This window comes from Coregonus lavaretus (genome assembly GCF_964263955.1).
Source record: "Coregonus lavaretus genome assembly, chromosome: 33".
NCBI lineage: Eukaryota > Metazoa > Chordata > Actinopteri > Salmoniformes > Salmonidae > Coregonus > Coregonus lavaretus.
In genome coordinates, this window is record NC_140020.1 from 32,770,001 (window position 1) to 32,785,516 (window position 15,516).

Here is a 15,516-nt window from a genome sequence, read left to right on the forward strand (position 1 = left end):
CATGATTTTTAAGTAATTAATTTGCATTTTATTGCATGACATAAGTATTTGATACATCAGAAAAGCAGAACTTAATATTGTCACACCCTGGCTCTGGGACTCTATATGTTGAGCCAGGGTGTGGATAGTCTATATGTTGTATTTCTGTGTTGGCCAGAGTGGTTCCCAATCAGAGGCAACGAGTGTCAGCTGTGGCGGGTTGTCTCTGATTGGGAGCCATATTTATAGAGGCTATTTTCCCACAAATGTTGTGGGATCTTGTTTCAAGTCTGTTTATGTTCGACCGTGAACTGTCACGCATCGTTTGTGGTTTTGATCGTGTCTCGAATTAAAGAGTATGTTTGCCTGCAACGCTGCGCCTTGGTCCTCATCTTTGGTAGACGATCGTGACAGAAGATCCCACCTCGACTGGATCAAGCAGCGTGACGAGGAGAGAGGATGGACCTGGGAGGAGATGAGTGCGAGTCTGGCAAGAGGGATGGAGGCCTTGGCCACGGGTAGGAGTGAAGCCCATAATTTTTTTAGGGGGGGGCTAACGCCGTGGACGACGGGGCAGCAGGAGGCCGCCAGGTTACGGGAGTCACTGGTCACCAGGGAGAAGGAGGATGTAGAGGCACGGCGAGAGGTACTGGCGTGTGTTGCCAGTCCGGTCCGGCCTGTTCCTGATCCCCACGTAGGGCCAGTGGTGTGTGTTCCCAGTACGGTCCGGCCTGTTCCTGCCACTCGCACCAAGTCAGTGGTGCGCTTCGTCAGCCCGGCACGGCCCGTTCCTGCTCCCCGCACCAAGTCAGTGGTGCGCGTCGTCAGCCCGGTCCGGCCCGTTCCTACTCCACGCACCAAGCCAGGGGTGCGCATCGTCAGCCCGGTCCGGCCCGTTCCTACTCCACGCACCAAGCCAGGGGTGCGCATCGTCAGCCCGGTCCGGCCCGTTCCTACTCCACGCACCAAGCCAGGGGTGCGCATCGTCAGCCCGGTCCGGCCCGTTCCTACTCCACGCACCAAGCCAGGGGTGCGCATCGTCAGCCCGGTCCGGCCCGTTCCTACTCCACGCACCAAGCCAGGGGTGCGCATCGTCAGCCCGGTCCGGCCCATTCCTACTCCACGCACCAAGCCAGGGGTGCGCGTCGTCAGTCCCGCACAACCCGTGCCTGGGTCACCGGTGCCTGGTGCGGTCCGCTTCAACGATGTCCGGTCCAGCTCCAGCCAGCGGGGCCAGACCGGACCAGGGGCGCCACGGGGGGATGGTGGAAGGGTGGTGGTCAAGCCCGGAGCCGGAACCGCCTCCGAGGAGGAATGCCCACCCAGCCCTCCCCTGGTTTGTGTACGTTTAGGCGCGGTCGCAGTCCGCGCCTTTAGGGGGTACTGTCACACCCTGGCTCTGGGACTCTATATGTTGAGCCAGGGTGTGGATAGTCTATATGTTTTATTTCTGTGTTGGCCAGAGTGGTTCCCAATCAGAGGCAACGAGTGTCAGCTGTGGCGGGTTGTCTCTGATTGGGAGCCATATTTATAGAGGCTATTTTCCCACAAATGTTGTGGGATCTTGTTTCAAGTCTGTTTATGTTCGACCGTGAACTGTCACGCATCGTTTGTGGTTTTGATCGTGTCTCGAATTAAAGAGTATGTTTGCCTGCAACCCTGCGCCTTGGTCCTCATCTTTGGTAGACGATCGTGACAAATATTTGGTACAGAAACCTTTGTTTGCAATTACAGAGATCATACGTTTCCTGTAGGTCTTGACCAGGTTTGCACAAACTGCAGCAGGGATTTTGGCCCACTCCTACATACAGACCTTCTCCAGATCCTTCAGGTTTCGGGGCTGTCGCTGGGCAATAAGGACTTTCAGCTCCCTCCAAAGATTTTCTATTGGGTTCAGGTCTGGAGACTGGCTAGGCCACTCCAGGACCTTGAGATGCTTCTTACGGAGCCACTCCTTAGTTGCCCTGGCTGTGTGTTTCGGGTCGTTGTCATGCTGGAAGACCCAGCCACGACCCATCTTCAATGCTCTTACTGAGGGAAGGAGGTTGTTGGCCAAGATCTCGTGATACATGGCCCTATCCATCCTCCCCTCAATACGGTGCGGTCGTCCTGTCCCCTTTGCAGAAAAGCATCCCCAAAGAATGATGTTTCCACCTCCATGCTTCACGGTTGGGATGGTGTTCTTGGGGTTGTACTCATCCTTCTTCCTCCTCCAAACACGGTGAGTGGAGTTTAGACCAAAAAGCTCTATTTTTGTCTCATCAGACCACATGACCTTCTCCCATTCCTCCTCTGGATCATCCAGATGGTCATTGGCAAACTTCAGATGGGCCTGGACATGCGCTGGCTTGAGCAGGGGGACCTTGCGTGCGCTGCAGGATTTTAATCAATGACGGCGTAGTGTGTTACTAATGGTTTTCTTTGAGACTGTGGTCCCAGCTCTCTTTAGGTCAATGACCAGGTCCTGCCGTGTAGTTCTGGGCTGATCCCTCACCTTCCTCATGATCATTGATGCCCCACGAGGTGAGATCTTGCATGGAGCCCCAGACCGAGGGTGATTGACCGTCATATTGAACTTCTTCCATTTTCTAATACTTGCGCCAACAGTTGTTGCCTTCTCACCAAGCTGCTTGCCTATTGTCCTGTAGCCCATCCCAGCCTTGTGCAGGTCTACAATTTTATCCCTGATGTCCTTACACAGCTCTCTGGTCTTGGCCATTGTGGAGAGGTTGGAGTCTGTTTGATTGAGTGTGTGGACAGGTGTCTTTTATACAGGTAATGAGTGGAGAACAGGAGGGCTTCTTAAAGAAAAACTAACAGGTCTGTGAGAGCTGGAATTCTTACTGGTTGGTATGTCATGCAATAAAATGCAAATTAATTACTTAAAAATCATACAATGTGATTTTCTGGATTTTTGTTTTAGATTCCATCTCTCACAGTTGAAGTGTACCTATGATAAAAATTACAGACCTCTACATGCTTTGTAAGTAGGAAAACCTGCAAAATCAGCAGTGTATCAAATACTTGTTCTCCCCGCTGTAATTATATTTTTTTATACACCGTTTTTGTCGTTGTTGTTCTGAACACACTGCCCACAAGTCATTGTGACGTCGTCAGGTTCGACACCCTCCACCCCCTGCAGCATAAAACTTGATTTACATAATCGTCAATATTTGGTCTGGTTGGCTAATAGCAGAGTGAGGCAGAAAGACATAGAGAGGAGCAGCTGCATCTACTACCCTCTGACACAACTCCATCCCTTCTACAGTTAGGAGTTGCACATGTGTGTCAGGGCAGCAGCAACACCGGTAGTCAAGACTCTAGCTAGCCACATATACTAAAATATAAGCTAATAGCCAGCCAGACATATATCATGAGTTAGAAGATTATTAATTGTATAATATTTAAGAGGATTGAAGATTAATCACAATCAGTATTACAAATGCAGGTGGGTGCCCTTTTAATGATCATCATCTAGTAAATGGAACTGTGTTTTATTTATTTATTGCAGCTCACTTGCTGTTGTTAACTAGCTATCTCTGAAAATAATGCATTATGTGTGTGAAACATTGTTGCAGTTAAACTTTTAGATCACTGGTTATTTTGTGTGCTGAACTTGAAAAATATGTTTGCAATGGGAAGTGATAATTATACATTTCGATTGGGAAATGCTTAGCCTAATGGTTGTGTTTTTGTATTCTTACGATTGGGACCTACTGGCTTATTATGGCTGAGTGAATGGGCTGCTTATTCTTTAACATCATGCTGTGTGTGACTGCTGTCTTTCCATCAGCCCTATGTGTGTTACAACAAGTGTTCTCCCCTACTTGGGGTGTGTTGGTATTACGGTCACTGTACTTTCAGCATCACAAGCATGTCACACTTGGTGATAGTGTGATAGTGATGGCGTTAGGTTGTGTAAGCAGTGTGGTTGTTGTTGCTGGTAGAATTATCCGTGCGGGTGCTGTCTCTGTATGAGTGAGTGATTGCCTGAACTATGGCTCAGCCTCAGGCCTGTTAGATTCAGTTGGGCGCATTGAGCAATGCTATGTTTCTGTTCTTTTTCTTGAGTTTTGAGTTTGGTACAACATGTTGGAAGATTTTATTTTCCCACTGAAGGCCTAGGTACAATAGACATGGTTTGCCACTGTACAGTATATACAGTTGAAGTCAGAAGTTTACATACACCTTAGCCAAATACATTTAAACTCAGTTTTTCACAATTCCTGACATTTAATCCTAGTAAAAACTCTCTGTCTTAGGTCAGTTAGGATCACCACTTTATTTGAAAAATTTGAAATGTCAGAATAATAGTAGAGAGAATTATTTATTTCAGCTTTTATTTCTTTCATCACATCCCCAGTGGGTCAGAAGTTTACATTCACTCAATTAGTATTTGGTAGCATTGCCTTTAAATTGTTTAACGTGGGTCAAACGTGTCGGGTAGCCTTCCACAAGCTTCCCACAATAAGTTGGGTGAATTTTAGCCCATTCCTCCTGACAGAGCTGGTGTAACTGAGTCAGGTTTGTAGGCCTCCTTGCTTGCAAACGCTTTTTCAGGTCTGCCCATACATTTTCTATAGGATTGAGGTCAGGGCTTTGTGATGGCCACTCCAATACCTTGACTTTGTTGTCCTTAAGCCATTTTGCCACAACTTTGGAAGTATGCTTGGGGTCATTGTCCATTTGGAAGACCCATTTGCGACCAAGCTTTAACTTCCTGACTGATGTCTTGAGATGTTTCTTCAATATATCCACATAATTTTCCTTCCTCATGATGCCATCTACTTTGTAAAGTGCACCAGTCCCTCCTGCAGCAAAGCACCCCCACAGCATGATGCTGCCACCCCGTGCTTCACGGTTGGGATGGTGTTCTTCTGCTTGCAAGCATCCCCTTTTTCCTCCAAACATAACGATGGTCATTATGGCCAAACAGTTCTATTTTTGTTTCATCAGACCAGAGGACATTTCTCCAAAGGGTATGATCTTTGTCCCCATGTGCAGTTGCAAACAGTAGTCTGGCTTTTTTATGGCGGTTTTGGAGCAGTGGCTTCTTCCTTGCTGACCAGCCTTTCAGGTTATGTCGATATAGGACTTGTTTTACTGTGGATATAGATAATTTTGTACCTGTTTCCTCCAGCATCTTCACAAGGTCCTTTGCTGTTGTTCTGGGATTGATTTGCACTTTTCGCAACAAAGTACGTTCATCTCTAGGAGACAGAACGCGTCTCCTTCCTGAGCTGTATGACAGCTGAGTGGTCCCATGGTGTTTATACTTGCGTACTATTGGTACCTTCAGGCGTTTGGAAATTGCTCCCAAGGATGAACCAGACTTGTGGAGGTCTACACATTTTTTTCTGAGGTCTTGGCTGATTTATTTTGATTTCCCCATGATGTCAAGCAAAGAGGCACTGAGTTTGATTGTAGGCCTTGAAATACATCCACAGGTATACCTCCAATTGACTCAAATGATGTCAATTAGCCTATCAGAAGCTTCTAAAGCCATGACATCATTTTCTGGAATTTTCCAAGCTGTTTAAAGGCACAGTCAACTTAGTGTATGTAAACTTCTGACCCACTGGAATTGTGATACAGTGAATTATAAGTGAAATAATCTGTCTGTAAACAATTTTTGGAAATATTACTTGTGTCATGCACAAAGTAGATGTCCTAACCGACTTACCAAAACTATAGTTTGCTAACAAGAAATTTGTGGAGTGGTTGTAAAACGAGTTTTAATGACTCCAACCTAAGTGTATGTAATCTTCCGACTTCATCTGTATATGATTTTCTCTGAATACATAAATCAAAGTGGACAGCTGATGATGTAGGCTAGCTTGTTGCTGGACCTGGTTGCGTTTGGTAAAGTATTTTATTACCGTAGGTCTGATCAGCGGCAGCAGGGCTGCAACTACATATGAGGACACCGATGTCCGGAACTCTGTCATTTGTTCTAATTTGAAAATAATAAAAACAATAATTCACCACTCTCTCAAACGGCTAACTCCTCCCTCTCGCGACATAGGCCGAGGGCTTGAGACGTGAAACGAACTACCCCATCTCGGAGTCGGCTCAAGTAGGTCATGTGGGGTCCCCTGTTAGGAACTAAAAAAAATAAGATATGTTTCAATATGAACATCTCCACATGACCTATAGGCCTACATTAAAATACATAAAAATGCTAACAATACAGTTCCCAAAATTCCTAACGTTTTTGTTTATATCGGTGGTTGTTCTTCTTATCTCGATCACCCATTGGAGTTTATAGTTTACCCATTACCCACGTTTTTTTTATCACTACATCACTGATATTAATATAGAATCATGAGTAATATTCTAATAATTCATGTGAATGTGATAATACGATCATCTGTGTGCTCCATTGATGTCTGTTTGTGTGGAGCTTGATTACTAATGCCTAGGAATACAAATATGAACGTTATGTGATTTGAGAAAATAGATACAGTGGGGAAAAAAAGTATTTAGTCAGCCACCAATTGTGCAAGTTCTCCCACTTAAAAAGATGAGAGAGGCCTGTAATTTTCATCATAGGTACACGTCAACTATGACAGACAAATTGAGATTTTCTTTTCCAGAAAATCACATTGTAGGATTTTTTATGAATTTATTTGCAAATTATGGTGGAAAATAAGTATTTGGTCACCTACAAACAAGCAAGATTTCTGGCTCTCACAGACCTGTAACTTCTTCTTTAAGAGGCTCCTCTGTCCTCCACTCGTTACCTGTATTAATGGCACCTGTTTGAACTTGTTATCAGTATAAAAGACACCTGTCCACAACCTCAAACAGTCACACTCCAAACTTCACTATGGCCAAGACCCAAGAGCTGTCAAAGGACACCAGAAACAAAATTGTAGACCTGCACCAGGCTGGGAAGACTGAATCTGCAATAGGTAAGCAGCTTGGTTTGAAGAAATCAACTGTGGGAGTAATTATTAGGAAATGGAAGACATACAAGACCACTGATAATCTCCCTCGATCTGGGGCTCCACGCAAGATCTCACCCCGTGGGGTCAAAATGATCACAAGAACGGTGAGCAAAAATCCCAGAACCACACGGGGGGACCTAGTGAATGACCTGCAGAGAGCTGGGACCAAAGTAACAAAGCCTACCATCAGTAACACACTACGCCGCCAGGGACTCAAATCCTGCAGTGCCAGACGTGTCCCCCTGCTTAAGCCAGTACATGTCTAGGCCCGTCTGAAGTTTGCTAGAGTGCATTTGGATGATTCAGAAGAGGATTGGGAGAATGTCATATGGTCAGATGAAACCAAAATATAACTTTTTGGTAAAAACTCAACTCGTCGTGTTTGGAGGACAAAGAATGCTGAGTTGCATCCAAAGAACACCATACCTACTGTGAAGCATGGGGGTGGAAACATCATGCTTTGGGGCTGTTTTCTGCAAAGGGACCAGGACGACTGATCCGTGTAAAGGAAAGAATGAATGGGGTCCTGTATTGTGAGATTTTGAGTGAAAACCTCCTTCCATCAGCAAGGGCATTGAAGATGAAACGTGGCTGGGTCTTTCAGCATGACAATGATCCCAAACACACCGCCCGGGCAACGAAGGAGTGGCTTCGTAAGAAGCATTTCAAGGTCCTGGAGTGGCCTAGCCAGTCTCCAGATCTCAACCCCATAGAAAATCTTTGGAGGGAGTTGAAAGTCCGTGTTGCCCAGCGACAGCCCCAAAACATCACTGCTCTAGAGGAGATCTGCATGGAGGAATTGGCCAAAATACCAGCAACAGTGTGTGAAAACCTTGTGAAGACTTACAGAAAACGTTTGACCTGTGTCATTGCCAACAAAGGGTATATAACAAAGTATTGAGAAACTTTTGTTGTTGACCAAATACTTATTTTCCACCATAATTTGCAAATAAATTCATTAGAAATCCTACAATGTGATTTCCTGGATTTTTTTTCCTCATATTGTCTGTCATAGTTGACGTGTACCTATGATGAAAATTACAGGCCTCTCTCATCTTTTTAAGTGGGAGAACTTGCACAATTGGTGGCTGACTAAATACTTTTTTTCCCCATTGTATCTATGTAAAGAGTTGACGATTTTATGCAATTCATCGCTACAACTGACTGAACAGTCGCTGATGCTACGTGTCACTGTGAATCATTTCTCGTATTTCCCCCCTGTATTGCTAAAAGGCTACGTGTTTGTAGATCGACCGAGGTGAATTAACCTGGGGCCATTTTTGCTTGTTTTTGTTGTTCTCCATATCAGTTCGTCAAATTAATGCCCTGCTAAAGCTGCCCCGGTCAACTGTAAGTGCTGTTATTGTGAAGTGGAAATGTCTAGGATCAACAACGGCTCAGCCGCGAAGTGGTAGACCACACAAGTTCACAGAACGGGACCGCTGAGTGCTAAAGCGCGTAGCGCGTAAAAATCGTCTGTCCTTGGTTGCAACACTCACTACCGAGTTCCAAAATACCTCTGGAAGCAACCACAATAACTGTTCATCGGGAGCTTCATGAAATGGGTTTCCATGGCCGAGCAGCCACACACAAGCCTAAGATCACCATGCGCAATGCCAAGAGTCGCCTGGAGTGGTGTGAAGCTTGCTTCACCATCTGGCAGTCCGAATTTGGGTTTGGCGAATGGCAGGAGAACGCTACTTGCCCTAATGCTTAGTGCCAACTGTACATTTTGGTGGAGGAGGAATAATGGTCTCGGGCTGTTTTTCATGGTTCGGGCTAGGTCCCTTAGTTCCAGTGAAGGGAAATCTGAATGCTACAGCATACAATGACATTCTAGACGATTCTGTGCTTCCAAATTTGTGGCAACAGTTTGGGGAAGGCCCTTTCCTGTTTTAGCATGAAAGTAATAATAGTGAAGACATCAAAACTATGAAATAACACATATGGAATCATGTAGTAACCAAAAAAAGTGTTAAACAAATCAAAATATATGTTATATTTGAGATTCTTCAAATAGCCACCCTTTGCCTTGATGACAGCTTTGCACACTCTTGGCATTCTCTCAACCAGCTTTATGAGGTAGTCACCTGGAATGCATTTCAATTAACAGGTGTGCCTTCTTTAAAGTTAATTTGTGGAATTTCTTTCCTTCTTGTGTTGTGACAAGGTAGGGGGGGTATACAGAAGATAGCCCTATTTGGTAAAACACCAAGTCGATATTATGGCATGAACAGCTCAAGTAAGCAAAGAGAAACTCCATGTAAGTTTCTTCAAGTGCAGTCGCAAAAACCATCAAGCGCTATGATGAAACTGGCTCTCATGAGGACCACCACAGGAATGGAAGACCCAGAGTTACCTCTGCTGCAGAGGATAAGTTCATTAGAGTTACCAGCCTCAGAAATTGCAGCCCAAATAAATGCTTCACAGAGTTCAAGTCACAGACACATCTCAACATCAACTGTTCAGAGGGGACTGTGTGAACCAGACCTTAATGGTCGAATTGCTGCAAAGAAACCACTACTAAAGGACACCAATAAGAAGAAGAGACATGCTTGGGCCAAGAAACACAAGCAATGGACATTAGACCGTTGGAAAATTGTCCTTTGGTCTGGAGTCCAAATTGGAGATTTTGGGTTCCAACCGCCGTGTCTTTGTGAGACATGGTGTTATGATGAGTTTCTCAGGTATCAAATAATCAAGGATGCAAGGATATACTTAGACACTTTGTGGAGATTTCATACTAAGTATTTATTGAATCACGAGCTCGTGGGTTCATCTAACAAACGGACATGGCTTTGCCCTTCGTCAGTTGAACTAAGTTAACAAAGAAGACTCTCTATCTTATATAGCCTTTGGTTCTCATTCCTTTCACATACATCTGGAAACCATCATAGGCCTCCCTGTCTCTGTTGTTATTACCCTTTGCCCTCAGGTCACTACATCCTGTCCATCACTCACACTACCCTAACCATCACTAATCTACCTTGACATAATGGAATGTAGACTTCATGGCCCCAAACCACTCATCTCTTAACTCTTCCTCTGTCCTCACAACACTATGGCATGACATCATTATACCATAAAAACATCATATCACATGGTGTGGGTGAACGGATGATCTCCGTATGTGTAGTTCCCACCGTAAAGCATGGAGGAGGAGGTGTTATGGTGTGCGGGTGCTTTGCTGGTGACACGGTCTGTGATTTATTTAGAATTCAAGGCACACTTAACCAACATGGTTACCACAGCATTCTGCAGCGATAAGCCATCCCATCTGGTTTGGGATTAGCAGGACTATCATTTGTTTTTCAACAGGACAATGACCCAACACACCTCCAGGCTGTGTAAGGGCTATTTTACCAAGAAGGAGAGTGATGGAGTGCTGCATCAGATGACCTGGCCTCCACAATTCCCCGACCTCAACCCAATTGAGATGGTTTGCGATGAGTCGGACAGCAGAGTGAAGGAAAAGCAGCCAACAATTGCTAAGCATATGTGGGAACTCCTTCAAGACTGTTGGAAAAGGATTCCAGGTGAAGCTGGTTGAGAGAATGCCAAGAGTGTTTAAAGCTGTCATCAAGGCAAAGGGTGGCTATTTGAAGAATCTCAAATATAAAATATATTTTGATCTGTTTAACACATTTTTGGTTACTACATGATTACTTATGTGTTATTTCATCGTTTTGATGTCGTCACTTATATTCTACAATGTAGAAAATAGTAAAAAATAAAGAAAAACACTTGAATGAGTAGGTGTGTCCAAACTTTTGACTGGTACTGTATATTTGTCACATGCACCGAATACAACAGGTGTAGACATTACAGTGATGCAGAGTTAAATATGACAAGAAGAAATAAACACCTGGAAAATAAAACACACAAGAATGAAGTTACATACAAGGAGTACAAATACCATATCAATGTGAAGGGATACATGGTAATTGAGGGAGATATGTACATAAATGTATGGGTAAAGTGACTAGGCAAATCATTTTCTGGGCCTTTCTCAGACACTGCCTGGTATAAAGGTCCTGGGGTATAAAATATAATATATAAAAAAGTGAAAAGAAAGCCTGCGGATCCTAAATCAGGGGCTTAGAGCCTCGGTCCTCAAGGACAGAAGTGCTTTCTGGGTTTAGTAATGTTTGATTTAGACCTACATGGAAACCAGGGGTGTGGAGTGAACCTGCTAGCCAAACATAATATTTTATCAATCAAAAATGTGTCTCTGGGGGTTCTTCTTCTTCTTCTTCTTCTTCTTCTTCTTCTTCTTCTTCTTCTTCTTCTTCTTCTTCTTCTTCTTCTTCTTCAAATGAACTGAACTAAAACATGGACATTATCATCTTTGGGGGCAAACACTACAGGCACTTCTTCAACCCAGCTTGCATAAAAAAGGAAAACTGTGCTCAATTGAGGGACTCACCACCATACCTGTTTTGGGTGGGTTTCCTGTCACCAGGTATCGTACCAGACCCATGACAGCCAGGGTCATGATGCTGGCCGTGCTGAAGATCATCCCCATCAGGCCATAGTAGAGGCAGGAGGTGTCCCCTCCGAGCCAGGTGTGGTTGAAGAGTGAGGCGATGGACAGGGGGTACATGCTGAGAGCCATGCCAATGTCTGTTACAGCCAGGTTGACTGTCAGTAGCTCCGGGGCCTTGAGGTGAGTCGGCCGCAGTGCTGAGGTCAGCAGGACCGCAGCATTACCCAGGACTGACAGCACCGCTGGATGGGAGAACGAAAGAGAGCATTAAATAAGTCAGTCAGTCAATCAATGAATCAATCAAGAAAGTTGGGAGAGCAAGGATTAGTAAACTAATCTAGCAATCAATTAACCAATCAAGCTGGAAGAAAGAGAGAGAAGGGGAAGAGGGGGCAGAAGTAGAATAGAAAGTGCTGCTGTTCTGTCCTCTCTAGCATGGCCAGATAGTGGCGTCCCAGAGTAGACAATAGCAGCATCACACGGGTGAGTGGATCCTATGAATCCATATTTGCAGTATTTGTCATGGTACAGATGTCGGATGTTTATTTGATCACTATTTTGTCATTCATGTTTTTATCCTCCGCATCAGGAAATTCAAATGAGCCTTGTGATTTAGATATGTTCACTGAAAACCTGCAGTTCCCTTTCTCTCCATGCGGAGCAGTCAAGTCATTCAGAGCAGTGCCAGCTATCAAAAACATCCTCCCTCTCTCGCTCGCTCGAACGCTAAAAGCAACAGACAGAATGTTAATAAATGTCCTACTGCTACTGTAGGAATATAAGTCCTATTATTGCAACATTCAAATGTACAAAATTGTATCTGAAATGCATCCATTCACATCAACAAACATTGTTTTATATATCTTAATAACACAAGATAGATATTGGTCTCCACTACAACATACAAGAAAGAAGTGTATTCGAAATGCAGCCGTACAGTAGGCCACACCTAAACTATAGCCTACTATAGCCTATCAAAACTAATTGCACATATAGGCCTATAATATCATGCTTAAAGACTAGATGAAATTGAGTAGTGAGGTAGCCTACGGAATGGAGCGCAATGGCGCATGAAAGAGAGCGACTCTGATTTTAAAACCCCCAAAACATGTAAACAACACAGCCCATGATTTTTTGATCTACAGAATATATTATCTAGCAAACCTAAGGCTATTAATCAACTGTCAAAAATGAGTTTAATCATAAATAATAACAGTAGGCTGGCAACACCAAAATTAGTTTCCATTCATACAGAGTGTCGGGTAAATTGACGGTAGATTTGCCATGGTAAACTAGGAAATACTTTATTTATATTGTGCTTGTCAAATAGATAAATCACCCTTAGTCTTTTCAAAAAGGACTAAGTTGATCCGATGACAATACCAACCAGAGGGCGAACATATCTTGAAAAACGTTGGTTGCAAGCAGGACTAAGGTAACACCGATATCATATTTTCGGGAACGGTAATGAGGTGACCAATAATGGTTGCAATTGAGATCAGCTGTGCGGGTGAATTTAGCGTGTATTAATGGTTTAACGAGACATCAGCTGGCGATAATCTAGTGCAGGGATCATCAAATAGATTCAGCCACGGGACGATTTTTTCTTGAGTGGATGGTCAGGTTGCCGGAACATAATTCCTAATCATTTGTAGACTGCAAATAGCCCAACAAATATTTGACTAAAACATAATCATTTCAAACCTTGCTTACATTTATATACGATCACATACAGTGCATTCGGAAAGTAGTCAGACCCCTTGACTTTTCCACATTTTGTTACGTTACAGCCTTATTCTAAAATGAAAAAATGTAATAATAATAATCTCATCAATCTACACACAACACCCCATAATGACAAAGCGAAAATAGGTTTTTAGAAATTTGTGAAAATGTATTCAAAAGAAAAAACAGAAATACCTTATTTACATAAGTATTCAGACACTTTGCTATGAGACTCGAAATTGAGCTCAGGTGCATCCTGTTTCCATTGTTCATCCTTGAGATGTTTCTACAACTTGACTGGAGTCCACCTGTGGTAAATTCAATTGATTGGACATGATTTGGAAAGGCACACACCTGTCTATATAATGTCCCACAGTTGACAGTGCATGTCAGAGCAAGCCAAGCCATGAGGTCAAAGGAATTGGTTTGTAGAGCTCCGAAACAAGACTATGTCGAGGCACAGATCTGGGGAAGGGTACCAAAACATTTCTGCAGCATTGAAGGTCCCCAAGAACACAGTGGCCTCCAGCATTCTTAAATGGAAAGTGTGGAACCATCAAGACTCTTTCTCGAGCTGGCCACCCGGCCAAACTGAGCAATCAGGGGACAAGGACCTTGGTCAGGGAGGTGACCAAGAACCCAATGATCACTCTGACAGAACTCCAGAGTTCCTCTGTGGAGATAGGAGAACCTTCCAGAAGGACAAACACTCCACCAATCAGGCCTTTATGGTAGAGTGGCCAGACGGAAGCCACTCCTCAGTAAAAGGCACATGACAGCCCACTTGGAGTTTGCCAGAAGGCACCTAAAGGACGCTCAGACAATGAGAAACAAGATTCTCTGGTCTGATGAAACCAAAATTGAATGCTTTGGCCTGAATGCCAAACCTGGCATCCTTACGGTGAAGCATGGTGGTGGCAGCATCCTTCTGTGGGGATGTTTTTCAGCGGCAGGGACTGGGAGACTAGTCAGGATCGAGGGAAAGATGAACGGAGCAAAGTACAGAGAGATCCTTGATGAAAACCTGCTCAAGTGCACTCAGGACCTCAGACTGGGGCGAAGGTTCACCTTCCAACAGGACAAGTCTCTGAATGTCCTTGAGTGGCCCAGCCAGAGCCGGGACTTGAAACCGATGAAACATCTCTGGAGAGACCTGAAAATAACTATGCAGCGACGCTCCCCATCCAACCTGACAGAGCTTGAGAGGATCTGCAGAGAAGAATGGTAGAAACTCCCCATATACAGGTGTGCCAAGCTTGTAGCGTCATACCCAAGAAGACTCAAGGCTGTTATCGCTGCCAAAGGTGCTTCAACAAAGTACAGAGTAAAGGGTCTGAATACTTATGTTTTTGCTTTGTCATTATGGTGTATTGTGTGTAGATTGATGGAGGGGGGGACTATTTAATCCATTTTAGAATAAGGCTGTAACGTAACAAAATGTGGAAAAAAGTCAAGGGGTCTGAATACTTTCCGAATGTACTGTATATCTCTCTATTACGCAAAGCTGTCATCAAGGCAAAGGATGGCTACTTTGAAGAATCTAAAATGTAAAACATATTCTGATTTTGTTTAACACTTTTTTGGTTACTACATGATTCCATATGTGTTATTGTATAGTTTTGATGTCTTCACTATTATTCTACAATGTAGAAAATAGTGAAAATAAAGAAAAACCCTTGAATGAGTAGGTGTGTCCAAACGTTTGACTGGTAGTGTAGGTAGGCTATAGCAGATACACAGTTCTCTTTGAATAGAACTATAAGATATGACTGTGCTTTTGTTCTCCAGGTAGTTGTTATATAATCAATTATAAAATGGGTTCGGAGAAATAACATGGGATTAGGATTAATTTGAGTTTAACATCCCTTTAGTGGAAAAACATTGTTCATCAGCTAAAATGACAAGTAATCCTATTCAATAACCCAATATAATAGTGTTTAAGGAAATAATTATGATTAGTATTTGAGACATGGAAGATGACCTACAGGTACGGTGCTGTGAAAAAGTATTTGCCCCCTTTCTCATTTTCTCTACTTTTGCATATTTCTGATACTGAATGTTATCAGATCTTCAACCAAAACCTAATATTAGATAAAGGGAACCTGAGTGAACAAATAACACAACAAGTACATATTTATTTCATAAACAAAGTTATGCAACACCCAATGCCCCAGTGTGAAAAAGTAATTGCCCCCTTACACTCAATAACTGGTTGACTTCAACCAAACACTTCCTGTAGTTGTTGATCAGTCTCTCACTTCACTGTAGAGGAATTTTGGCCCACTCTTCCATGCAAAACTGCTTTAATTCAGCGACATTAGTGGGTTTTCAAGCATGAACTGCTCGTTTCAAGTCCTGCTACAACATCTCAATTGG

The 15,516-nt window shown here is 43.6% G+C and overlaps 1 protein-coding gene across 1 annotated transcript in view; it reads right to left on the reverse strand.

Moving 5' to 3' along the window:
• The window catches only part of opn8a (opsin 8, group member a), a gene marked incomplete at both ends in the record, with an annotated part of 60,341 nt that overhangs the window by 3,861 nt on the left and 40,964 nt on the right, over positions 1 to 15,516 (reverse strand). The window contains one exon of the mRNA XM_084151038.1: positions 11,364 to 11,657. Within this exon, the coding sequence (XP_084007164.1) occupies positions 11,364 to 11,657 (294 nt within the window). The remainder of the gene's footprint in view (positions 1 to 11,363; positions 11,658 to 15,516) is intronic.